Here is a 24,796-nt window from a genome sequence, read left to right on the forward strand (position 1 = left end):
TGAAAAACAGCTATTATTTTGGGGACTGGTGGTTTGAATGAGAATGGCTGCCACAGGCTCATGTTTGAAAGCTTGGTTCTCAGTTAGTGGAAGTGTTTAGGAAGGACTAGGTGGTACAGCCTAGGAGGAGGTGTGTCACTGAAGGTGGGCCCTGTGGTTTCAAAAACACAGGTCATTCCCACTTTCCTCTCTGCCTCATGTTTGTGAAGATGTAAGCTCTCAGCTATTGCTCCAACATCATGCCTGCCTGCGGCCATGTTCCCTCCAATGATGGGTATGGACTGTAACCCTCTGGAACTGTGAGCCCTCAATTAAATGGTTTTTTGTTTGTTTGTTTGTTTGTTTTTGTTTTTGTTTTTAAGACAGGGTTTCTCTGTGTAACAGCCCAGCTGTCCTGGAACTTGCTATGTAGGCCAGGCTGGCCTTGAATTCACAGAGATCCACCTCTCTCTCCTCCAGAGTGTTGGGATTTAAGGTGTGTGCTACCACACCTGGCCAACGCTTTCTTTTACAAGTCGCTTTGGTCACGTGGTGACCAAATAGAAATAGTAACAAAGCAAAAAAGTAAAAAAGCAATAGGAAAAGTAACAAAGACGGATTATATTGAGTCGGCTCTTCTGACTCTGAAGGTCTTTGCCTTTGCATTGACTGCAGTATCTGTCCCCAAGCGTTTGCAGATGGCCGTCAAGCACCTAGTAGGTGTGAGAACTTTAAGGAGCCTCACTCTGGGAGGTCCACAGGACACAGCCTATGGTACTACTAGAGGTTACTACTAGAAAATGACTATGCTGGGTCTTGTTCAGATTCCAGTCTTCATTCCCACCATACCAGGGAGAGCTAGGGAGTCGTGGAATACCCCAGGGAGTTCAAAGGTCTCTTTGAGACCCCAGAAAGCTCAAGGATTTCTGCAGTTCCCATTTGGTCATTCAGGCACCTTGTGGGCAGAATGCCTTCTTAGTATGTAGCTGGTCACAATGGTCAAAGGGAGTGGTGTTGGAGGGATGGTTCAGTGGTAAAGAGCCCTTATTGTCCTTACAAAGGATAGGTTTGATTCCCAGTGCCAACATGGTGGCTTACCATCCATGCCTCCAGTTCCAGGGGATCCAGTGCTCTCTCCTTATCTCTGAGGGCACCAGGCATGGTATACATAATCAGATGCAAGCAAAATACATATACATAAAATAAAATCCTAACGAACCCGCCCCCCAAGGTTTCTCTGTGTAACAGTCCTGGAACTCACAGTTCTCTGCCTCCCAGTTGCTGAGATTAAAGGTGGGCACCACCACTGAATGGCCAGTTCCTAAAATCTTTATAAAGGAAAAAAAAAAGGTATGTATAGAGGGTGTAGCATTCGAGCCTGTCTAACTTAGGACTCCTATTCCTGTGATGGAACACCATGACCAAAAGGCAAGCTGGGGAGGGCCTCCCAGAGTTTATTTGGCTTACACTTCCACACCATAGCTCATCATTGAAGGAAGTCGGGACAGGAATTCAAACAGGCAAAAAACTGGAGGCAAGAGCTGATGCAGAGGCCACGGAGGGATGCTGCTTACTGTTTGGTTTTTCGAGACAGGGTTTCTCTGTGGTTTTGGAGCCTGTCCTGGAACTAGCTCTTGTAGACCAGGCTGGTCTCGAACTCACAGAGATCCACCTGCCTCTGCCTCCCAACTGCTGGGATTAAAGGCATGCGCCACCACCGCCCGGCTCAGCCTGCTTTCTTACAGAACCCAGGACCACCATCCCTGTGGCATCACCCACAATGGGCTGGCCCTTCCCACCAATCACTAATTTAAAGATGCCCTCCACTGGATCTTATGGAGATAGTTTCTCAGCTGAGGTTCCCTCTTCAGACTACTCTAGCTCATCATGTTGACAGAGAACTAGCTAGCATAAACCCAATATCCTCATATCACTGAGGGACAAGGGAAGTGCCTGACATCTGATCACATAACATGCAAAAACATACATGTTTTCTACTGGCTGGCCCAGTCTGCACACATCACATTATATAGCATAACTTAGGCCCTTCTTTTTTTTCTTACTTAGTTTTTATTTATAATCATAAAATTAACTCTGCAATCCAGCTAGACTTGAAGGGGACTGTGGAAAATATGGAACCCAAAGAACTTCAGTGAGAGCAGAGATGAAGGGTACTGCGAGCAGATGGGGCTGGGGTGCTCTCCTGAGCTACAGAAGGAATGGTCTGGTGGGAAAGAAGCCCACAAGTCAAAAGAATTAAGAGTTGTCCACAGTCGGAAATGGTGATCTTCTTGCTGGTCTTGCCATTCCTGGACCCAAAACGCTCCATGGCTTCCACAATGTTCATGCCTTCTTTCACCTTCCGAAAGACCACATGTTTGCCATCCAGCCACTCAGTCTTGGCGGTACAGATAAAAAACTGGGAACCATTTGTGTTTGGTCTAGCATTTGCCATGGACAAGATGCCAGGACCTGTATGCTTCAGGATGAAGTTCTCATCCTCAAATTTTTCTCCATAGATGGATCTGCCACCAGTGCCATTATGGTGTTTGAAGTCACCACCCTGGCACATGAATCCTGGAATAATCCTGTGAAAGGAAGAACCCTTATATCCAAATCCCTTCTCTCCAGTGCTCAGAGCACAAAAGTTTTCTGCTGTCTTTGGAACTTGGTCTGCAAATAGCTTGAAGGAGACACGGCCCAAGGGCTCGCCACTGGCCATGATGTGGCCATGATGTCCAAGAACACGGTGGGGTTGACCATGGCTGCAGCAAGCGGCAACAGGGAACAACGGTGTCTGCAAAGTGGTACTTAGGCCTTTCATGCTGTATTTATGCAGTCTATTCAGCCTGGTTGATTTCCTCCAAATTTATGGCTTAAATAGCATGTACTAACTGGGTGGTAAAATTAAAATTAAAAGCAGTATTCTAAACCCCTCTCATAACTCACATAACATAAAAAAAGCTAGAACATGTTAACTGTTGAAAAGTCCAAAGATAGTCTACTTGCTCCTGAACCAGAGCCACTTGTGGTTCAAGGTCAATATGCCCAATTGAATATGTCCATTAAGATCAATTTGAATGTCCAAAGCATTGCTGACTCTTTCAGCCATCTGGTTGACAGTCTCAGCCGTCTGCACAGGGTGCATGGAGAGGAGCAGGGAAGCAGTCTTGCCGCCCTGGAACCACTGAAGGGGCCCTACTTTAACAATCTTTTAGAGAATTGTCAATCTGACTGGCTACTTCCTGCTGACCGGGTGTGTGTGTGTGTGTGTGTGTGTGCTGCATTCTTAGGGGTATTTTACATCAACATTTCGGGGGGGGGGAGGCTCGGTGAATCAAACCACATAAATTTGCAATGAATCCACAGGATCTCATCCTCTGTGGAGACAAAAGCAGAACCTCTTTTCCAAAGCATCAAATCCTTAGGCCTGATTTTTAAAGTCAAAATACCTTTCCTAGCAGCTCCCAGAATCAAATGTCTTTCTCCAGTCCAGAATACAAAAGACAACACAATCAACACAATAACATATATCTGTAAACATTATTTTTGAGGCCTTCAATTCACCCTTCTGCCTCCTCTTTATTACTTCCCTACTGGCTAGTCTTCCAGAGGGTGTCCCTCAGAGCGTCTCTGGGGATGAAAAAACACATACTCCTTTTAATCTGACTTGGCTTGTTCCCAGTCTGGAACATTTAAACCCCCTCCCATAATAAACCAGGGGCTAACTTGAGCTATTGTTTGTACGAAATCTCTGGCTGTCTTCCTTGTTACTTCCGTGCCTTGTTGCTTTCAGAGTTTCAGTTACTTTTTGAGGCCTTCAATTCACCCTCCCGCCTCTTCTTTATACTTACTAGTCTTTTGGAGGGTGTCCCTCAGAGTATCTCTGGGGATGAGAAAAAAAAAACACATTATCTTCTCCAATACACTTCTCAATTTAGCTGGTGGATGGAGTGACCCCGTTCACAAATCCTCACTTTCCAGATCTCGGTGGAACCTCCACTTGCCGCACCAGTGCAGCTTGGATGCTGAGACTGGCAGGGGTGGTGGTGGTGCCGGGATTGAGACATGGAGGTTTCTTTTTAGTTGGAAGAACAGCAACCTTTATTTTTCTCCGAGCTAAAGCCTTTTATACCTTTATGTAGCTGGCCCAAGACCTGCTGAGCAGCCAGAGGTATTGCTTCTCAGATGCCCACAGCTACTGTAATTAGCAGGCCAGAGGAGCAAGAGCGCAAGAGCACACAGGGAGGACATATACAGTCCCAATAGTTACATTAAAACCACTGACTTTCCAATGCCAAGGATTGATTTCTAAAACACAAGAGCCTATACAGAAGCCAGCCGGCTACAATCAGGATTCCATGTGCAATACGAGCAAAGCCACATGTATCTCATTTATCTCTAATTTTAAAATAATTCATTTTCTTGCTTGGTATACAGGTGAGCAGTGGAGAAAGCGGTGCATCTGCTATACCTGAAAAAAAGAAAATAAAAATCAGATGATCCTGGGGACAATCAGTTTAAAAATGGCCAAAACCAGAAGCAAATTAGGGACACCTTCTCTTACCACCTACTAAGCACAGAAGCAAAAAAGGGCTTGGTGGGCAGCAGACTGGAGAGACAGAACACTAAGAGGTAACTAGTTAGTCTTCTACTGAGAACCAAAAGCAGCCGTCTGGCTGGTAGGACATGCTGACCACTCACCAGCAGGTGCTAAGGATTTCAATGCTTCCAAAAGATGTGGGCTTGAGAACTTTACAAGGCACCGGAGGGGTTCTTTCCTGTCAGCCAAGATGCCGCCACTTATGTCACTCTTGAATCTGGTCTCCAGCTGTCAAAGAAAGTTTATAAATGATGGTCAGTACCAGGAGCAGCTAGGATGGTGAGAGATAACGAACAATTTATGTATTCCATTAATTCCTGCCTTCAAAAACCACACGGATTAATACAGGCAGAGCCCATGTAACTTGCTAACTGCAAAGAGTGAAAGCATCTGGTATAGGAAATACATCCAACTGAGAGTGTTGGCACTGCCCTCAGCACAGTATGGATCCACAGGTGAGGCTGAGTGCCAGCACCACCCTCAGGATAGCAACTGATCTGCAGGAGAAGACGAGTCTGGGCTGCCCTCATGTGCCTATTACATCTTGCATCCAACATAAGAACAATAAATCTCAGGGCTGGAGAGATGGCTCAGTGGTTAAGGGCCCTTGTTGCTATTGCAGAGGACCTGGGTTAGGTTCCTACCCATATGGTATCTTACAACCATCTGTCCACAGCTCCAGTTCCAGTGGATTCTACATAGCCTCTGGCCTCCGCAGGCCATGGGCACACATCTGGTGCATTACACACATTCAGGCAAAACACTTACACACATAGGTAAAAGTCTTGGATTTTTACTACGGAGACTGAGAGCATATCTAAACGCTGGATGTAGTAGCACATAACCCTACCTCCAGGAAGCTGAGTCATGGATTCCAAGTTTGAAGCCAGATACCATCTCAACAGCCAACTGCCTCCAAGAGCCCTTCCTACCTAACCACATCACGCAGAAGGAGCACACTGTGAGCTCCACATGCACATCATCTAGCTGAGAAAGTTATCAACAGCTCTGGATTCATCTGTTAGTGCTCTCTTGTCCCCCAGACTGGAGCAAATCTCAAACAACATAGTATTGGACTGGAAATACTTTAGTATGTACCTAAGAGGTCCATTGCCGTACATCATTTTATTTTTTTGCGAGACAGGATTGTACTATGTAGACCAGGTTTTAACCTCAGCCCCCCGAAAATGCAGATTGCAGCAAATGTTTGGACTGCTCATTGTTAACTTTTCAGGTGCTGGGCCTAATGTGTGTAAACACTTGTGATGTTTGAGTAAGAATGGCCCCCCATAGGCTCATATATTTGAAAGCTTAGTCACTAGGGAGTGGCACTATTTGGAAGGATTAGAAGGGTTAAGTGGAATGGCCTTGTTGAAATAAGTGTGTCACCGGGGATAGGCTCTGGGGTTTCAAAAGTTCATGCCAAGCCCCAGAGTCTTTCTATTTTCTTACAGATCAGGTTGTAGCTCTCAGCTACGGCTTTAGCACCTGCTTATACGCCACTATGTTCCTGGCTATGAGGATGATGGATTAAACTTCTGAAACTATAAGCAAGCCTCCAATTAAATGCTTTCTTTCGTAAGTTTCCTTGGTCATGATATCTCTTCACAGCAACAGAACAGTGATGACACCGGTGCTCGACTTCTGAGCTGTAGCCACAGTCCTAAATACAAACAATTCTTCCATGCCATCAAATACCTAAGTATCATAGTGTGTGACCCTAGCTTTTTCCTCTCTTTTTGGAAACAGTGCCTCACTGTGGCCTGACTGGTCTGGAACTCGGGGCAGACTAGCTGCTTTGAACTTTGAGTGATCCTTCTGCCTGTGCCTCCTATAGGCTCACATTTAAAAACAAAGATATTAGACAGGGTAGCTCTACCTTTGGAGCCCGTCCTCGAACTCTCTCTATAGACCCAGTCTGGCCTCAAACTCACAGATCTGCCTGTCTCTGCCTCCTGAGTGCTGGGATTAAAGATGCGCGCCACTGCCTGGTGTGAGTGATTCTTAAGACTTTGAGGCACTATGCTGAAAAATTTATAGGATACTTACTGTCTGCAATGAATTCAATTTCTCTTTAATCTACACTTAGAATAAAGAGAAAGAAAAAGGATGTGGCAAAATGTGGCTATTGGCTAGTTAAAGTGGACAGGTGGCATTTGGTATAATATTCTGGCCATTTCCTGAGGTTGGAGAAAATCAGGTGTGAGGGCACACCTAGACTATCAGAACACAACCACCCTAGAGGTTGAACAAGCAAACTATCTCCTGACTCAGTGGCTCTCCAGCTTTAGTGTGTATCCCAGAGCAGCCAGTATACAGAAACAGATGGTGGACACAACCTCGCCCTGACTCAGGAGGAAAAGGGTGGAGCTAAGATCTATGCTCCCTCCCCATTCCTGCGACTGGTTCTACCAGTTCAGAGACCACACCCTTAAGAGCTCTTTAAAAGACCTCAGTTAATACGACACAGATAAGTGTGGTGGCCACTCCTGTGACAGGGAGGAAGCAGGAGGGCCATAAGTTCAAAGCCAGCCTTGGCTACATGGGAATTTGAGGCTGTCCTAGGCTACAATACCTCGTCTGGAAAAAACAATCAAGCAGACTGGAGAGATGGCTGAGTGGGTAAAGTGCTTGTTGTTTGAGGATTCGGACCTGAGTCTGGGTCCCTAGCACCCAGCCATGTCTGTGTAACCCCAACATTTGGGAGGAAGGAAGAGACAGGAGGAAGCTGGGGCTCCCTGCAGTCAGTCCAGCTGAAAAGAAGCTCGAGGCTCAGTGACAGACCCTATCTCAAAGAGTAAGAGCAGAAGATGGCTACACTGACCTTTGGCCTCCTTAACAAGTGAGCAAAGCTGTGTGTGCATACATACACATTAACAAACATAAAACTTCTCAAAACAGCATGAAAAATGCCATCTTCCTTTAAAACAAGTCAAAGCAAAACGCCTTTGGGCCTAAGTGAGCAGATCAATGGCAGATCTTTAGTGTGTCCTGTAGCTGTAAGAAGATTCATAGGAAACTATTTTATTGGGGCCGGGGGAGGAAGGTATTAAGAGTAGGAGCATGGGCTCATGCTAGGGTGACTATGACATATACTGAAGTTCTTCTAACGGTGGCCATGGGCTTGACTCCTGTATTCCTATTTGGTCACGTGGTGGGCAGCTGCACCCCTTAGAAACTATTTAATTTACAGTATATTTGCACCGCTGATTTTCTCTATCTGATGTCAGTGGGGCTACATAGTAAATGTGTTTTCTCTCTTGTTTTTGTGCTTCTGAGTCACTCAGGCAAGTTTGCTACCAACTTGCTAAGTAGCCCAGGCTCGCCCTGAATTTAAGATCTTCCTGTCTCAGCCTCCTGAGTGCTTGGACTACAGGTGTATGCCACCATACCAGCTCATCCATTCAAGTATTTATGAGCATTTACTATATGCCAAATACTGTTCAGGTGTGCACAGGCCCTCCCCGCAGGTAGCAATATACAAGCTGAGTTACTGAAGGCAAAAGCAAATTCAAAATTTCAGGATGTGTCCTTTGCTAACAGGAGAACTTACAAATATAATAAAAAGATCTATGTAACTTACATATTTGTTACATAAAGCTGATAAATGAAAAAGGAATAGGTTTTGGACACGTTTTCCAGTTAAGACTTCTGTACCTCAAAAAAAAAAAAAAAAAAAAAAAAAGGAAAAAAAAGGCACTAACTTGCAGGTGCTGTTCACTGCGCCATCCTACCTTATACTGTGCAAATTCCAGCTGTGGCTGGGAATAGGTTCCAAATGTCTCCTGAGTGACTCTTTGGATTCTTTCTTTTTCTTCTGTGTTTTCAAGAATGATGTTTGAATCCACTGTGGATGAGAGTTCGGATTGAGACTACCATTAGGAATACACTTCGCCCCATATTTCTTTCGATCCTTAACTTGCAGATGATTTGTGTAGCTCAGATATGCTTCCTGTCCCTTCTTTTTATTGAAATAAAGTCATTTCACAGAACAGTTGGAGAGCACAGGCTGACAAAAGGGAGTAAGAAATACCTACAGTGCCATGATACTGTCTAGGTCCTAATACACTTTCTGTGTGTAGTTACCATGAATAATTTTCTATTGAGTTTCTTTAATTAACATGGGACCCACAGCAGGTCTTATGCCTCTGGAGTCTGTGCTCTCTTCCAAACATGGGTTCTGTTTTCTTCCACTGTTAACTCGAGCTTCGGTTTTCTGAGTTTTCTGAGACTCAGGTTCTCTGAGTGAGTAGCCATGCCACCACCATGTTATTCTAGACCTGGCATATCCAGCTCACTAAGAGCATGAAACCATGGGCTCCACCTCGGACAGACCTAGCTCTGTGACCCTTCTTGAGACCCAGTTTCCCAGTGGAGAGTGTCTCTTCACAGGCCGGCTGTCAACACTGACGTGACAGTCGCATGTAAACATTGTGTCTGCTGCTGGGCACGAAAGGCACTCTCAATGACTGCCAGTCATCTATGAACTCTGAAGAACACCTGTGCTAGCGTGGCTTTCTGCCCCCAAATACTTAAGTCTTGGTTTTTCTGCAGTATGAACCAGATCTGCAATGTGGTCCTAGCACAACTGCTTTATTGTGGAGCAGCCACCTGAGAGGCAAAGGTGCCCTTCCCAACCCCAGCTGTTTCAAAGCTCACATACAATTCACGTCTAGTCCAAAGCTTTCTTCCTGAAGAGGCACTGTGGTGCTGTGGCTATCAAAGTTCTAGGAGAGAGAAAAAGTGAACACGTTGGGATCCATAGATATCAACTGGTTCTAAGATGTAAAGTGTTAAATCATTATTTTTTTTTTTGTGTGCGTTTTTTTTGTTTGTCTGTTTTTGTTTTTCGAGACCGGGTTTCTCTGTAGCTTTGGAACTTGCTTTATAGACCAGGCTAGCCTTGAACTCAAGAGATCTGCCTGCCTCCACTTCCCAAGTGCTCTGGAATTAAAGGTGTTACCACCACTGCCTGGAAAATCTTATTTATTTATTTATTTATTTATTTATTTTTTAAAAAGAGGTCTTATATTGTATATTCTTACTTAGTAGAAAGAAACAATGGTTCTGCCACAGGCTAGCTAAACTGAGCATAGTTCTTAGGACGGTAAGCTGTGCTGCAAGGTTGCTTTAGGAACTGACAGAACAGTGCGCCTTGTGCCGAGGATGCACTTCAGTGGTAGAGAAATCTGCCTAGCAGATGTGAGGTCTTGGGTTCATCCCCAGCACCGTATGAAACAAAATCACCTCAAGGTGCTGGGGTGGCACAGAGCCAGAGGAATGGAAGACAACCCTGACATCTTGGCGTCAGCACTGTGTCGTCAGACCCTGAAAAACCTCTCAGGGCCCTTTAGGAAAGATAACTTTACTACCATGAGCCCACATTTCTCGATCCTTTCTATTGCATCTCCCTTGAGGGAATGACCGTTTCTCCAGTTTGGTGGCTAACAATGTGAACTCTCTCAATAATGCTGTGGTTGGACAGCAGTTGATGTCTATTTGGCAGGAGGGTAGAGGGCTGACAAAGAAGGGGCAGAGAGGGAGAAAGCCATCATCTAACTTCTTAGGAGGTCAACATGGTAGCTCAGGCTTGCAATCCCAGCACTTGGGAGGTAGAGGCCTCAGCTAAGTAAAGAGTTTATGGTCAGCCTGGGGTATGTGAGATCCCATCTTAAAACCCCCAACAACAAATAAAAATTACTTTCTTTTTTTAAAGGGAAGAAGCATTTATTTTGGCTCACAGTTAGAGGTTCCTGTCTAAAGTGGCTAGCAATACCCTGAGGCAAAAACACCTTCAAGTTTCTACCTTTCCCCTTTTAGGATTCAGGCATTATGCTGGCTTGTCCCATCACCTGGCAGGATGCACCAGGCAGTACCCAGGCCAGCCCAGGTTCTACGGCTGCTACATAATCACTTCGTAGTCTGTATGCAGGTGCAAAAGATCCCTATAAGAGACAAGTTCTGCACATTCCTTCTCTCTCCCCCTTTACTCTGTGCTCAAGCTCTATCTGCATGGTGTATTTGTCTCCTGCCCGCTGTGAGGCCTCTGGCTCTTGCCCGCCAAGGTCGCCAAGGTCCATTTCCCAGTTTTACAACATTCCCCTTAAAGAGTGACTTGCAGACAGTCGTTCTTTCTCTCTCCCTAGAACATAACACACAGCATAACCTTCTTAAGGAAGCCCATTCACCTAGAGAATATGAACATGCACAAACACTTGCCATGTACAGAAGAAAACTTAAGACCACAAGGGTAGACCTGTCCTTGTCAGGAAATGGAAACACCACATGCAAACATTTCACATTTAATCCTGGACAGGGGAGGGCTCAGGAGGCCCCACCCCTTTCTGAGGAGCTCTGGGCAGCTTATGGTTGTTGGAGGAAAGAAGTTGAGTTGGTCAGTGGTGTAGCCAATGTGGGTGCTCTTGCTCTAGGAAATAACACCACATCCCTACGCATGCAAGCAGCCCTAATTAAATGCAGTGGGCTCAAAAGAACCCCTACTAGCCCCATGACAGTAGGAAGGGGACTTGTTGGGAAGAAAAGGTTCAGGAGGGATGGGGAAGGGGTTAAGAGGATGATGAGGGACAATATGATCACAGTACATTATATATGTATGAAATTGTGAAAAATTAAAACAAACATGAGCAAAGTGAAGCAAGGGAAAGCTTCATCTACTCATCTCCAGGCGGGCTGGGAGTGGCTGGCTCCACCTGCTCAGTGTGCAGAACAGTCAAGGAACACTCGACTTTAAAGGAACACTGACTGGCTCACCTGGTTATACTCTCTAAAAACGATAGCCTTGAGTGAGTCCAGGTGCCGGCTTCTCAGATTCAGGTGCACCATCTGATGGTGTTTGCTTGCAATCTTCAGGGCCTTGGAGGGAAAGGAGCAAGACTATTAGGGCTGCACCTGGGTGCGTGCACACACGCACGCGCTCCAGCTAAGAATGGAAAGCGCATTGTGCGGAAGCTCAGTGCACACCTGGGATCCCAGCCCTTGGGAGGCTGCAGCAAGTGTGAGCCTGGCTCAAAACAATGACTTCCCCCACCCCTCACAAGTGAAAAGGAATTTAAGAAATTTAATCCTATCACCTGTTACCCTTTGGGACCCTGAGGCCCGCTGCTGACAGTGGAGTGTGTGGTGCTTTGGCAGATAGGTGTGTGGGAAGCAGGCAGCCAACTACAGCGCTGCTCACCTGCACCCCACTCAAGCTCGAGCTCTGGAACTCTATTAGCTCTGTGCTAACAGGGGGCATAGCAATGACTAGGCCAACTTTGGGAAAGAAGCTAGGATACCTGTAATACCAAAGTGTGGTTTGAATAAGAAAGGCTCCCACAGGCTCATATATCTGAATGCTTAGACCAGCCAGTAAAATGTGTGAAAGGATTAGGTGTGGCCTTGTTGCAGTAGATGCAGGAAGTGTGGCTCTAGGGTGGGCTTGAGGTTTTAAAGCCCATGTCCCAGTCTTCCCCCTCCCCCCCTTTGCTTTTGGATCAGGATGTAGCTCTCTCTCCACTTCAGTCCATGCGTGCTGCCTGCTCCCCAGCATGGTGATAATGCTGTATCTCTGGAACTAGAAGCCAGTCCCCAATGAAATAGTTTATAAGAACTGCCTTGGTCATGATGCCTCTCCACAACAGCAGAACACTAAGACACAAAGGTAGACCCCCTGAAAATGAGAGGGGCCACCTCTGACACAGGTAATATTTTTGGGTACATGCGTGTGGAAAGTGGTCACAGCAGCTAATAGAAGGATAAATAGCATCACTGGGGACACTGGCGAGACAGCGTTGGAAAGACACAGCAAGTTGATAATAGCTACTACTTGGGGTGAATAGAGCAGGAAGGAGGGGCGGAGTTTTGATGACTCCCCTTTAGAGACTTCTTTTTCTTTTTTGGTTTTTCGAGACAGGGTTTCTCTGTAGCTTTGGTGCCTGGTCCCGGAACTAGCTCTTATAGACCAGGCTGGCCTCGAACTCCCAGAGATTCGCCTGCCTCTGCCTCCTGAGTGCTGGGATTAAAGGCCTGCGCCACCACTGCCTGGCCCCTTTAGAGACTTCTGAACTGCTTACATTTGTTTTCATATTAAGCATGCATTACTTTTACATTAAAACAAAAAACTAGACCAAGCCATTATCTTCTGTCACATTTCCACTGTAGGTAAGAGTCTTACTTAGAAGAACGGGAACTAAGTTACTTTACACTAAATCTTATCAGCGTTTATACTTATGTGGGCCTTTGAGATAAGAGCACCGAGTACTCCAGCTGCTGGAATCTGTTCCCTACCTGATGGAGAAGGGGTACAGTGCTCTTCAGAGGGCAGGTAGAAATGAAGGCATATGGAGTCTGGGGATAGTACACCACAAAAGTGGGTTTGTACTGGTTTGGTTGTGAATGTTGTGTTCCCCAGGCAACCCGAATCCACACAGCATTCCTCTGGTCGACTTTGAAGTTGACTGAAACCTTATAAAGAAAAGATTTAAGCTTTCTGATTAGATCTCACCGTGGCACCAACTCACTTTATAAATCAGGTTGGCCTCAAACTCACAGAGATTCTCCTGCCTCTGCCTCCCTGAGTGCTGGGATAAAGATGTGCGCCACCACTGCCAGGCTTGAAACAAAGTTCTAAAAAAATTAAAAAATGATCTATCTGGCTGGGCAAACATTTATTGCCAGCCTTGGGAGGCAGAGAAAGGCAGATCTGAGTGAGTTCTATCCAGCTAGGGCTACACAGTGAGATTCTATCTCAAAAACAAAACAAACAAAAGCGAAAGGGTGTTTTTCTATGAAGCCTTTTTAGTATCGCTGGCTAGCACACTTAGTGTCCCTGAAGTTCACAGCAGGATTTCTGTGTGGCAATGAGCTCAGAGTACACTGATCCTGATCATTCTTCCACACACGTCTCAGCAGCTACAGCCACTTAGGAATGTGGCAGCCCATGAGGTTCTGCGTGGTATCCATGTCACAGCCAGCCACCGGTCTTTCTAAACTTGCAGCTATACTTGACTGTACTTGCTCAGACTTTAATAGCCACTGCTAGGCCATCAGCAAGCTCCAGTCCACTTTCCCTCTGGGCCCTGACCCCGGAAAGGAGAACCTGAAGAGAGGACCAGCTGGCTTGCTATTTCTTCACTCTGGGATCATACTCCAGGAAAAGCAGGTGGTTATGCTGTCTGCTGGCTCAGAACAAACTCTGCCACTCAGCACTCGGCTGCCTCTCCCTGTTTGGGCCATGGGTTTGCAGAATGGTGTCTCATCCCCTGGTGAGCAGTAGAGAACTCAGTGGCCCCTACTGGCTGGAACAGCAGAGGGTCTTGCTCTGGATGCCTTCACTTCCCATTGCAAAAGCCAAAGTGACTGGTAGCCAACAGCTGAGCCACTAGTCACATGTGGAACATGTAATGGGAATTCATTCAGTATGTTTAAAGATTCATTCGCTCAGTCACAACAGCCACGTATCAAATCCTCATGTGGCAACCAGCTATGTGCCGAACATTGTCAGTAGAGGACGCTTCTACCACGGCAGAGTTCCCGTGGGCAGTACTGCTCCTATAGAGCAGTGGGATGGGCAGGTAAGAGAGGGAAGGTTTTGTAATATTTCCATTTGTTGAGGTAATGACATATTATTCCCCTCCTTCCTTCGATAGCACTAAACTGAATTTTGTAGAAATCCAAGAGGATTATTTTCTTACATTTTTTAATGCTCTCTGAAGAATTTTCTTAAAGGAACCTTGGAACTGTTTCATGTCAAAAAGGTCGACATCTTCACCTGTCAGTGCAGAGAGAAAGACAAAGAGGTTAAGGGAGCCATACTATCTTCATCCTGTGCATCCCAGAACAGTAATGGCCACACCACACATACCAGAGCGCCAGGGGATATAAATGAGCAATAGTCAAATCACAGAGTGTGAGGCTGGGTGTGGAAGCATGTCACTGTCACCGCACCACTCTGGAACAGTGGTTCTTAGCCTCCCTGATGCTGCAACCCTTTAAGACAGTTCCTCTTGTGACCCCAACTGTAAAATTATGTTCGTTTCTACTCATAACTGTAATTTTGCTACTGTTATGAATCATAATGTAAATACCTATGTTTTCAATGGTCTAGGCAACCCCTGGAAAAGGGTCATTTGACCCCACAAAGGGGTCTTGATCCACAGGTTGAGAACCACTACTCTGGAGGGAAAGGCAGGAAAACCACCACAAGTTCAAGACCAGCTTTATCTATGCAGTAAATTTAAGGCCAGGCTAGGCTACATAGTGAGTTCAAGACCAGCTTTGTCTACATAGAGAGTTCTAGACTAGCCTATGCTACACAGGGATACAATGATTCAGAAACAACAAAACAAAACCCTCCAACAAAAAGACCACATTTGCTCCTCATTTTTAAATTGCCAAAAATATCAAATTCAAACATTCAGTTTAAAGTGGAAAACATTACCTGGTTCTTTACTCATCTCAAAGACATCCCAGAGCTTCTTGTGCCGATGAACTTGAGTATCTAAGAGAGAAGGGCTCACAGCTCAGTGCTGTGTGTTAGGACCTTAGGTGTGTGCTTATAAACACATTCGTGTTTTTAACCAGTATGGATGCATTAGATGGCACCGACAGTTGTGAACAGTGTGCTTTGTGGGTCTCCTTCCCACCCTCCCACAAATACATATTGTTAATATTATAAAGTAACACCAACCCATGAACAGGGTGATGCAGTTTTGAAATTAAAGTGCAAACTTATAAAACCCAAACCATAAAATTTAAATGGAGGAAATTTACTGCAGACAAACAAATGCTAATTACTCAATTCAACATAGATAATCCAGTCCAGTTTTGGTGTTTATCATTATTTTTTGGCAAGTCTTTGGTTGTTTTAATTTAGATTTTAAATGGGCAGAGGTATGCTCTGTATATTGAGGTTTTCCCTGAATTTATATCTATGCATTATATAAGTGACTGCCCACGGAGGCTAGAAGAGGGCAGAGCCCTTGGACTGGAGTTACAGATGGTTGGAAGGTGCCATGTGGGTGCTGGGAATCAAGCCTGGGTCTTCTGGAAGAATACCAGGTGTTTAAATAGCTGAGCTATTAAATCTCTTCACCCCACATTTGTCATTTTTAGATACCTTTGTCACACAAAACACAGCATATACCCACAGGACCGAATGACTCTGACAACAGGATTACGGCAGGTTGGCTGGTCGTGAGGCCTGAGACCTCTGTTCCTTAACCACCTCCTTCCCCAGCCCAGCCCACTCTTTCCTCAGCAGCAACTATTCAATGGCTTACTCTGATTACACCCAAGCTGCCCCTGGTTCTCTCCATGGCGTTGTGAAGATGAGGGCCTTGGTCAGTGCTGTGGCCCAGGCTAAGCCTGCCTGTGGAATACGGCAAGGCTGCATGTGACACAGAAGATGCCCTTCAGGAGATGCAAAGAGCACCTGAAGGAGCTCAACTCTTTCCCTTCATCCCAGATTGAAGGGATGCCCCGTGCTGACCTCCTTCTGTGTCCTCACCTCAGATCAGGCTTTCTGAACTTGAAGGGGATATGGGCCCAGCACTCAGGGTACCATCAACTTCAGCATCAATGTTCTCCATGTCTCTCCCTAGGTAGAACATCGTTTCCTTTCCTGGGCCTGCATGTCCCCATTACTGGCCCCTATTTCTCTTCATGGCAACGGGCCTGGCAACAGATCACTGATTGATTAGTTTTATCTGCAGCAGGTGTCAAAAGGCAAGCATGATGTCTGTCCCAAAGTGTTTTCTTCTGGCACTATTTATCTGGTTCTGTGTTGCTAATTTGTCTCAGAATAAGACTGGTGCAACAGAAAGGTAGAACTTCGCTCCGTTGCCTATCACATAGAAGGTGAACATCTAGGACTCAGATACAAAGCTTTCCCTGCAACAGGCACATGCTAGCCTAGCCCCACCTGTGAAGGATGTGCTATACCGGCACCTGGAGCCTCCACTTCACAGCGGGGAGGGCTCCTAGCGCTTGTGTAGGGCGAGAGTCCTGCAGGTTCAACCCACTTGTCTTTGTCCCCATGTAAGTGTAAGTAAGCCCCTTCCATCCCTTGGCCCTCTACCCCCCTCTGCACACTGACTGCCACCTCCCGTGGGCTACTACCCTCCCCTTCTTCTACCTCTCCAGACGCTCTCACAGGCGTCTCAATTCTCTTCCCCTCTGGTCTCTCTTGTGCCATAACCAGCATGATCTCTCAAAAACAAGCACCTATTTTTTTTTTGGCTCATAACCTACCAAGGGCTGACATAATTCTTTGGATAGAGGTTGATAATCTTCTAGTGGCTTCCAAATCTCTGAACTATCTCAATGTTCCTTCCACTGGAGCCCAGCTTGCGCCTTCTCTTGCACGGCTAGCACTCTTCTCCCATCCCATGCCCATCAGTTTCCTCCTCCTCAGCTTTCCTCTCCCTGGCTAGTGCTAGCTCATCCTATGGCTCTCAACTTGAAAACCATCTTCTCAAGGAAGTTTCCTTCCATGATCACTGAAAAAGTGCTCTGTGCTCTGATAATTTCTTAATTCTCCTTCACACACTCGTTACCATTGAGATCGGTTCTGTGAGATGGGCTGGTTAACCTCTCCTCAGCTAGACCTCGGTATCCATAGTTTGTGAATTAACTGGGCAGTGGTAGCGCACGCCTTTAATCCCAGCACCTGGGAGGCAGAGGCAGGTGGATCTCTGTGAGTTCGAGGCCAGCCTGGTCTACAGAGTGAGTTCTAGGACAGCTTCCAAAGCTACAGAAAAACCCTGTCTCAAAAAAAAAAGGAAAAAAAGATTGAATCACTGGCTCTGCTCACCACGCCTCAATGGAGTCACTTTTTTTTTTACTTTTATTTTATGTGTATGAGTGTATGTCTACAGTCATGTAAGTATACAATGTGTGTGCCTGGTTCCTATAGACAAGAAGATGTTGGAACTTCTGTAACTGGGGTTGGAGACAGTTGTGAGCTGCTATGTGGATCTTTGGAACAGAACTCAGTAACAAGCACTCCAACAGGATCTGTCCCTCCAGCCCTGGGTCTACCTTCTAGCTCAGTTAGAAACTAATGACAGGAATGAGGGAAACTAAATCAGAGGCAGATTCAGGCACAGCACAGCTGGAAGAAAGCTGATAGAGATGATTTTTTGATACACTTCCAGTCATACAGTCAGTTAATGCGTGTCATTTATTTTTCTGTCAACTTGACACAAGCTAGGGACATCTGAGAAGAGGGAACCTCAATTGAGAAAATGCAGCCCTTGATTGGCCTGTCAACAAGCCTATGGGGCATTTTTTGGAGGATGATTGACATGGGATGCTCTAGCCCACTGTGGGTGGTGCCACCTCTGGAAGGTGTCCTCTATAAGAAAGCTAACTGAGTAAGCCATGAGGAGTAAGCCAGCAAGTAGCATTCTTCCATGGTCTTTGCTTCAGTTCTTGCTTTCAGGTTCCTGCCTGTTTGAGTTCCTGCTCTGAATTTCAACTTCATGATGGACTAAATACCATAAGCTGAAATAAAGTGACCTTTTCCTCCCCAAGTTGCTTTTCATCATGGTTTTTATCCCAGAAATAGAAAGAAAATGAGGACAATATATAATGACAACAACAGATTAATAAGAACCTGGCTCTGGGGCCAGAGAGACAGCTCGGTTGGTAAAGGCGGACAAGCCAGGCAACTGAGTTTGACCCCTGGGGTTCTCCAGGTAGGAGAGAACTGACTCCAGCTACTTGTCCTTGATGTCCACTGTGTGCTACAGCACTTGTGTGTCCCTCGCAATAAATGACATGTAAGAAACAACCCCTAACCCGGGAGACCACTCCTGTTCCAAGTGCTTGGCTTGCACTTTCATTTGACCCTGACCAGGACCTTATTCGATTATTACCATTATACAGATTTGCCAAAAGGAAATACCAAGGCAGGCAATGTGAGCCACCATCCCCTAGCACTTACAGGGAAGCAATGATGGAGCCATAAAACCAACCCAAGCAGTCTGTGTCCTTAAATTTTAAAAAGTGAATATTGAAGATGAAAAAAAAAATCTAAGAAATATCAAGAAATGAGAAGCTCTAGCGCATGACGGCTTCCCTGGGGCACACGCTCAAATGTGCAACAAAGCAAAGTCCAACAAAGGACACTTTATGCTCACGGTGAGCCAGTTCCTGTTTCTAAAGGTCCTGAAAAGCAGGAACTGCCCACTCCATGTCCACTGACTTAGGTGGAGTCTGAGGGTCAGAGAGGAGACACAATTCAGTAGGAACACTAGATCCGCCAGTGAGACAGCAGTGATCTGGTACCAGGCGTCTCAACTCTAGATTCGCTTATTTTTATGTGTATGGGTGTTTGCCTGCATGTGTCTATGTACTATGTGCAGGCAGTGTCCTGCAGAGGCCAGAAGAGGGCATCAGATCCATGCAACTAGAGTGCCAGGTGGTTGAGTCACTATGTATGTATTCAGGTCCTCTCCAAGAGCAGCCAGTGCTTTTTAATTGCTGAGCCACCTCTCTAGACCCTAGAATCTGCAGTAATATAAGAAATTCCTTCTGATAAAACAAAACTCCAATATGTAAAGACAAATCCCCCAAACTTACACACGATGTCTAAGAGGGCCATGTCATCAAGAGTTGCATTCTTTCCCTGAAAGAAAGGGTGAACTGGTCAGGAAATGAGGCACCTGGTCTGCTGTTAATCCCCTTAAGCCTATTTTAGGGCTGGCGAGAACATTCTATTCGCATGCCTGAAGTACTGTTTTGATAATCTATCTCCGATCTACACTCTCCTATTAACAGTCACACCTTCAACTTTTGCATCAGTCCACATTCTCCTGAAACTCACTCCACATTTATCACTTAACTTTTAGATTTTTGAAACATTCAAAATCCAGATGTGGGGGCTCACAGCTGTGATCCCAGTACTTGGGATGCAAAGCAGAAGAATTGCAATGAATTTGAGGCCAATCAGGACTACAGAGTGAGGCTCTGTCTCAAAACAAAACAACCACTCTTGAGCATACACTAAACTGCATACAAGCTGTGGCTTGCATGTGAAATGTCCCTACAGGTGCACACGGTGAGCATCTGGTCTCCAGTAGGTGGTGCTGTTTGGGGGAGGGTGGAGCCCAGAGGAGGAAGCAGGTCACTGGGAGTGGCGCCATGAGGTTCTGGCCATACTTCCTGTACACTGGGTGTCCCTGCAGCCTAACCAGCCCACGAGCCCAGGAATGTGACCCTAAACAAACACTTTCTTGCTGACATTGCTTTTGCCAGGGCATTGTATCACCGCCACAAGTGAGACAATATACTTAAATATTTCAGATGTGGCCATAAACATACTTATGAAGCCACTGTTGGGTCAATGTGTTGGACATGCCCAGCAACTTCCACGCCCAATCTCCCCCTGCCTCTCACTCCTATCCTCTTCTGTCCCCACTTCTCTTCCTCCCAACCTTTGCTGAGCAGCTACAGATCCTCCTTCTGTCACAACATTTGTATTTCTTAGTTTTATATGAATGTGAACATAAGGCTGGATTCTTTTCTGATCTGGCTTCCTTTACTCAGCATACTTATTTTGACACTTAGCCATATTTTTGCATCTATAGTTCAATTCTTTTTTATTGCTAGTGGTTTTCTGTTATGGGAATATGATACAATTTGTTCCTTACCCATAGATGGACTTGGGTTGTTTCTAGGTTTTAGCTTTGATAAACACTGTGCTAATATACGTGTCTTTTTGTGGATATGCATGTGTTTTCATTTCTCTTGAGCAAATGCCTGGCAGTGGAATGGCTCAATCTATGGTGGCAGATGTTTAGACTTTTAGACAAACTGTCAAGGGCTGGGAAATGTAGCTTGGGGTAGAGCACTTACTTACTCAGCATGTATGAGACCCTGCCTTCAATCCCAAGCACTAAAACACAAAATAAATGCTGGGCTTGAGGTACAAACAGCTCAGCAGACAGCCTTTGCTTAGCAGGCACCAGGCCCTGGGTCCAATGTACAGCACCAGAAAGAGAAAAAAAATCCCATCTATTCCAAATAGGTATGATCAGTGTTGCCAACCCTAGCCATCCTAATGACCATATTTTGTAACTTTTATTTGCATTTATCTGATGACTAGGGATTCTGAACACTTCTTCGTATGCTTATTCCATCTGTATGTTTTCTCTGGGGAAATGTCTAACCAAATCTTTTCTGTGTTGAAAAAATATTTTTAATGTGTATGGCTGTTTTGCCTGCATGTATGTCTGTGCACCATGTGTGTGCCTGGTACCCTAGAGGCTAGAAAAGGGTATAAGATCTCCTGGAACTGGAGTTACAGATGGCTGTGAGCTGCTGCGTTGGTGCCGGGAATGGAATCAGGCATTCTGGAAAAGCAGCTGGGGTTTTTATCCACTGAGCTAAGTTTTTTTTCTTATTACTGACTCTTGAGACTTTCTAACATATTTTAGCTGCAGGTCTTTTACAGGCCAGGGTTTGGGAATAGTTTCCATCAGTCTGTGGCTTTTTTAAATACCCCTTTTCAAAGAAAAGATCAATTCTACTAGGTTATCAACTGTTTTTTCTTTTATGAACCACCTTTCCAATGGTCTAAGAAACCTTTGCTTAGTCCAATGACACAAAGATTTCTGTCTGTCTGCTTCTCTTTCTGACATATTTTATGGTTTTGAGACTACATTTGGATCTTGGATCTATTTGAGTCTCCTTTTCTTTTCACAGTAGAGGGATGGACTGAACTTGTCTTTTTCTTCCTATGCAGTTGCCCTTGCATTCACGATGCAGCCCAGGCTTTACCTGAACACTAGACATCCCTACCTTGGCTTTCATAGTTCTGGGACTGAACAGATGCAGCACCTCGACCAGCAGAGGTGTTTTTGCATATGAGCATCCAATTGTTTTAGCCAGGCTGTTGGAAAGATTGTTCCAGTCAGGCACATGCCTTTAATTCCAGCACTCAGGAGGCAGAGGCAGGTGAACTTTTGTTAGTTTGAGGCCAGCCTGGTTTCCAGAGAGAGTTCTAGGATAGTCAGAGCTGTTACACAGAGAAAACAAGTCTTGAAATAAACAAAACAAAACAACACTTGGAAAGAATGTTCTTTCTTCCCAGAATTGTTTTTTGTACCGTTGCTTAAAAAGATCCATTAACCATATGTACAAACTGGTCTAACTTTATTCTATTGATTAATTTCTTTGGCTGATATTTTTCAACACTGTTACCTCACACAGCAGAATTATTTCCTGGGCCAGAGATTCCTTCCTCTGCCTCAAGTTTATGGTCTCCAGCTGGTTTTCAGACAGAAAGTCCCAGGTTTTTAGGATGGTCTTTATCGCATGCAAGGGGATTTTCAAGATGCTCCTCCGGAGAAACTCGGCAACATTCTCATCCATCTTTCTGGCCGTGATACAAGAGGAGCACAGTCATGCATTAATCAAGTTCAGAAACCTCAGGTGAATTGCTTAGTATCCTACTTAACCCAGGGCTTGTTAGGTTTACCTTTTCTCAGCGGTCTGCATTATTTGAGAATGCAGAATTTAATTACTCTTTAAGCTGCATTGACATATGGTCTCATGTAGCCTACACTGGGCTTAAACTCAGCTTGTGGCTGAGGATGACCTTGAACCATTAAAAAACTATATAATACATTCGTGTGCCCGTATGTATCTCTGCACATGGATGTGTGTGTCTGAGGAGGCCAGAGGTGCCAGATTCCCTGGAACTGGAGTGATAGCTGGTTATGAGCCACCTACCATGGGTCGTCCAGAACAGCAAGTGCTCTTAACTGCTAAGCCACTTCTGCTGCCTGACCTTCAACTTTTGATCCTTCTGCCTCTACTTCCCAAGTGTGGGATTATGCAGTGAGTCACTGCTGGGTTCTTGTCAGTGACAGGTCAAACCTAAGGCTTCCTGCATGCCAGGCCATACCCTACCAACTGTGCTATACCCACATCCCAAAATCCACATCTCCAGTCCCAGTTGACTGTATTTTAAAAAGGCACTGAAAACCAAAGCATGGTTTAGAATGAAAAAAAAAAATAGCTGAATTAAGGTTGTGAAAATGGAGTATCATTGCTGTATTGTTTAGTTATGAGACTGTTTTTCCTGAAAGGTCAAAACCAAAACCTTCAGCATGGTCTACAAGACCACGTATGACCTGGCCCTTGCTTCCTTCCTTCTGCCTACCTCCCCTCATCTTCTTCGTTTCTGCACGTGAATTTGAGGATGGAATTCTGGGCCTTCCCTGAGGCACATACTCTACGACTGAGCTATTTCTCCAGGCCCACCTCTTCAGCTAGATTGTGTCTCAGTTCCTGTAAGACTAAAGGATCCTTCTGGGGATAGGGCATTGTGTTTGCAGCAACCCTTAACTAGAAGGTTCTTGCTGTAATTCAGCCCTCAGCCTAGTCTCTCCCCGGAAACTTATTGCAACCATCCAATAAAAAGTTATTTTACGACCTTCCAGTGCTTACTGTCTTTACAGAGCCACCTGCCATCAGCTTTATTATTTTATCACAGCTACAATAATTTTTTGTGTGTGCTCAAGACAGGGACTATGTTTGTCTTATTCATTACTTTGTCAGTAAAATCTACAGCACTGTTACTGTCCTGGCAGGAGTAAGGTCATTCTAAGTAGAGTCCCTTTTGAGACAACAGATACCAAGAAAATGTATCTCATCCAGGAACACAATGGCAGAAGCAAAGGCTGACACCTGGGGCCGGCGGAGGTGCTTTTCTGGCAACCTGTCAGCCGCTCCTGCAGGAGAGACTGACACCAAGACACACTGGCTCAGAGATGGGCAGGGTCACACCGTGACCAGGACTAATGAGCTGTGTATAGCTGCTGCTCTCTGTTTAAACGTCTGTCTCAAGTCTGGACACCAGAGGTGAACTTGGTGGGGGTGGATCACCGGGCCTCTTTGTTCTTTCCAGTGTAGTCACACTGGATAAATCTCTTTTCTCTGCTTTTCATTGTGACTTGTCCTGTTAATTGGCATAGTGAGGATGGCCACTGAGCCTAGCTTGTTAGGGCTGCCCGGACCCAGGTTCTGATCTTAACAATTTCTTTTTTAAAATTTATTACCTATACAGTGTTCCACCTGCATGCATGCCTGCAGGCCAGAAGGGGGCACCAGATCCCACAACAGATGGTTGTGCACCAACATGTGGTTCTGGGAATTGCACTCAGGACCTCTGGAAGCTCTTAACCTCTGAGCAATCTCACCAGCCCGACCCTAACAATTTCAGTGCCTGTCAATCAAGTCATCCAGGGAGTTCAGTCAAGGGCCATCTCATATGCACTTGACAAATGCCTGAAGGACGAAGGATGGATACTCCCCCTAAGCACAATGGGTATGGCAAGGATTTGGGGTTCATAGTCTGTCAACTATCAAGCCAACACTTCATCCATGAAGAACATCTGGGAGGGCTTTCGTGGGCACTGATAAGGTAAACGGGGAGGGTATATACAAAGCAGGCATCTCTCCCATCCCCGTACTAACCAGGCTTGACCCTGCTAAGTCAGGCGAGGTCAGGGCATTCAGGGTGGGGTGCGCAAAAGATGAGATATAACATTCCTTAGCACTTCTGAAGATTCTTAATTCTGAGTGGCTTGAAGAATGTCATTCCTAGAAGAAATGACAGAAAGGGGCGTAAAATATCGGCAAAGTTAGCAAGCCCTTGAGTGAACGTTTCCCCTGTAACTGTGTCAACTCCTATCTTCTGGCGCTTTACCACAGTAGGTGCTATGACACTTGTTGAATAAACAAGTGACAGAAAAGATGCCTCGTGAAGCAATCCATTAGACGCGCAGGGGGCATAAGGAGTAAACCAACAGAATGTACGGACGAAAAACACGCAACGCAAGGGCTAGAGAACCAATGCCCTGATGGAGCCCCGCGTCTCAAAGCAGAGCCACTTCCTGCAGACAGAGCTGTAGATCGCAGCGCAGACCCCAAGCGGCACGTAAAGTCCCGCCCCACTCCGGGCGGACGTGACGCAGCGGGCGCGCATCACCGCCCTCTTGCTCCAGACTCAGGCTCCACTAGTCTCAGGCCAAGGTCCCGCGGCGGTACTGCGCCGTAACAGGGCCCCGGTAGAGGACTGGGGGCTGGCTCTCTTAGTCCTCTCACCACCCTCCGGGTCCCAACGCGCGTCGCTGAAGCCTACCTGGCCTGTCCACATCGCCCGCCGCGTCTGCAGCCCTTCCCGCCGCGGCGCTTTCGAAGCCG

The 24,796-nt window shown here is 45.8% G+C and overlaps 1 protein-coding gene across 2 annotated transcripts; it reads right to left on the reverse strand.

Annotated features, from left to right (window-relative positions):
* Positions 1-1,985: 1,985 nt before the first annotated feature.
* On the reverse strand, positions 1,986-24,791 carry Cenpn (centromere protein N). 2 transcript variants are annotated; one of them, XM_057753740.1, is made up of 11 exons: positions 24,735-24,791; positions 21,788-21,962; positions 19,166-19,211; positions 15,021-15,080; positions 14,275-14,351; positions 12,869-13,045; positions 11,354-11,455; positions 9,246-9,309; positions 8,317-8,429; positions 4,684-4,810; positions 1,986-4,453 (listed from the first exon to the last, which is right to left on the reverse strand). In XM_057753740.1, exons 2-11 carry the CDS (start codon positions 21,956-21,958, stop codon positions 4,371-4,373), a joined length of 1,020 nt encoding a protein of 339 aa, XP_057609723.1. In that variant the 5' UTR covers positions 21,959-21,962; positions 24,735-24,791; the 3' UTR covers positions 1,986-4,370. The 2 variants fall into 2 exon arrangements, with proteins under 2 accessions (XP_057609723.1, XP_057609725.1); XM_057753742.1 differs by lacking the exon at positions 12,869-13,045.
* Between the last annotated feature and the right edge of the window lie 5 nt (positions 24,792-24,796).

This window comes from Chionomys nivalis, chromosome 21 (genome assembly GCF_950005125.1).
Source record: "Chionomys nivalis chromosome 21, mChiNiv1.1, whole genome shotgun sequence".
NCBI classification, from domain to species: domain Eukaryota; kingdom Metazoa; phylum Chordata; class Mammalia; order Rodentia; family Cricetidae; genus Chionomys; species Chionomys nivalis.

Coding starts and splice junctions, on each gene's coding strand:
- Cenpn (XM_057753740.1), bottom strand. CDS start 21,958: ATGGATGAGAATGTTGCCGAGTTTCTCCGGAGGAGCATCTTGAAAATC. Junction 15,081..19,165: donor GGCCCTCTTAGACATCGTGT/GTAAGTTTGGGG, acceptor CTTCTCTCTTAG/ATACTCAAGTTCATCGGCAC. Junction 8,430..9,245: donor CTTTGGACTAGACGTGAATT/GTATGTGAGCTT, acceptor TCTCATCCACAG/TGGATTCAAACATCATTCTT.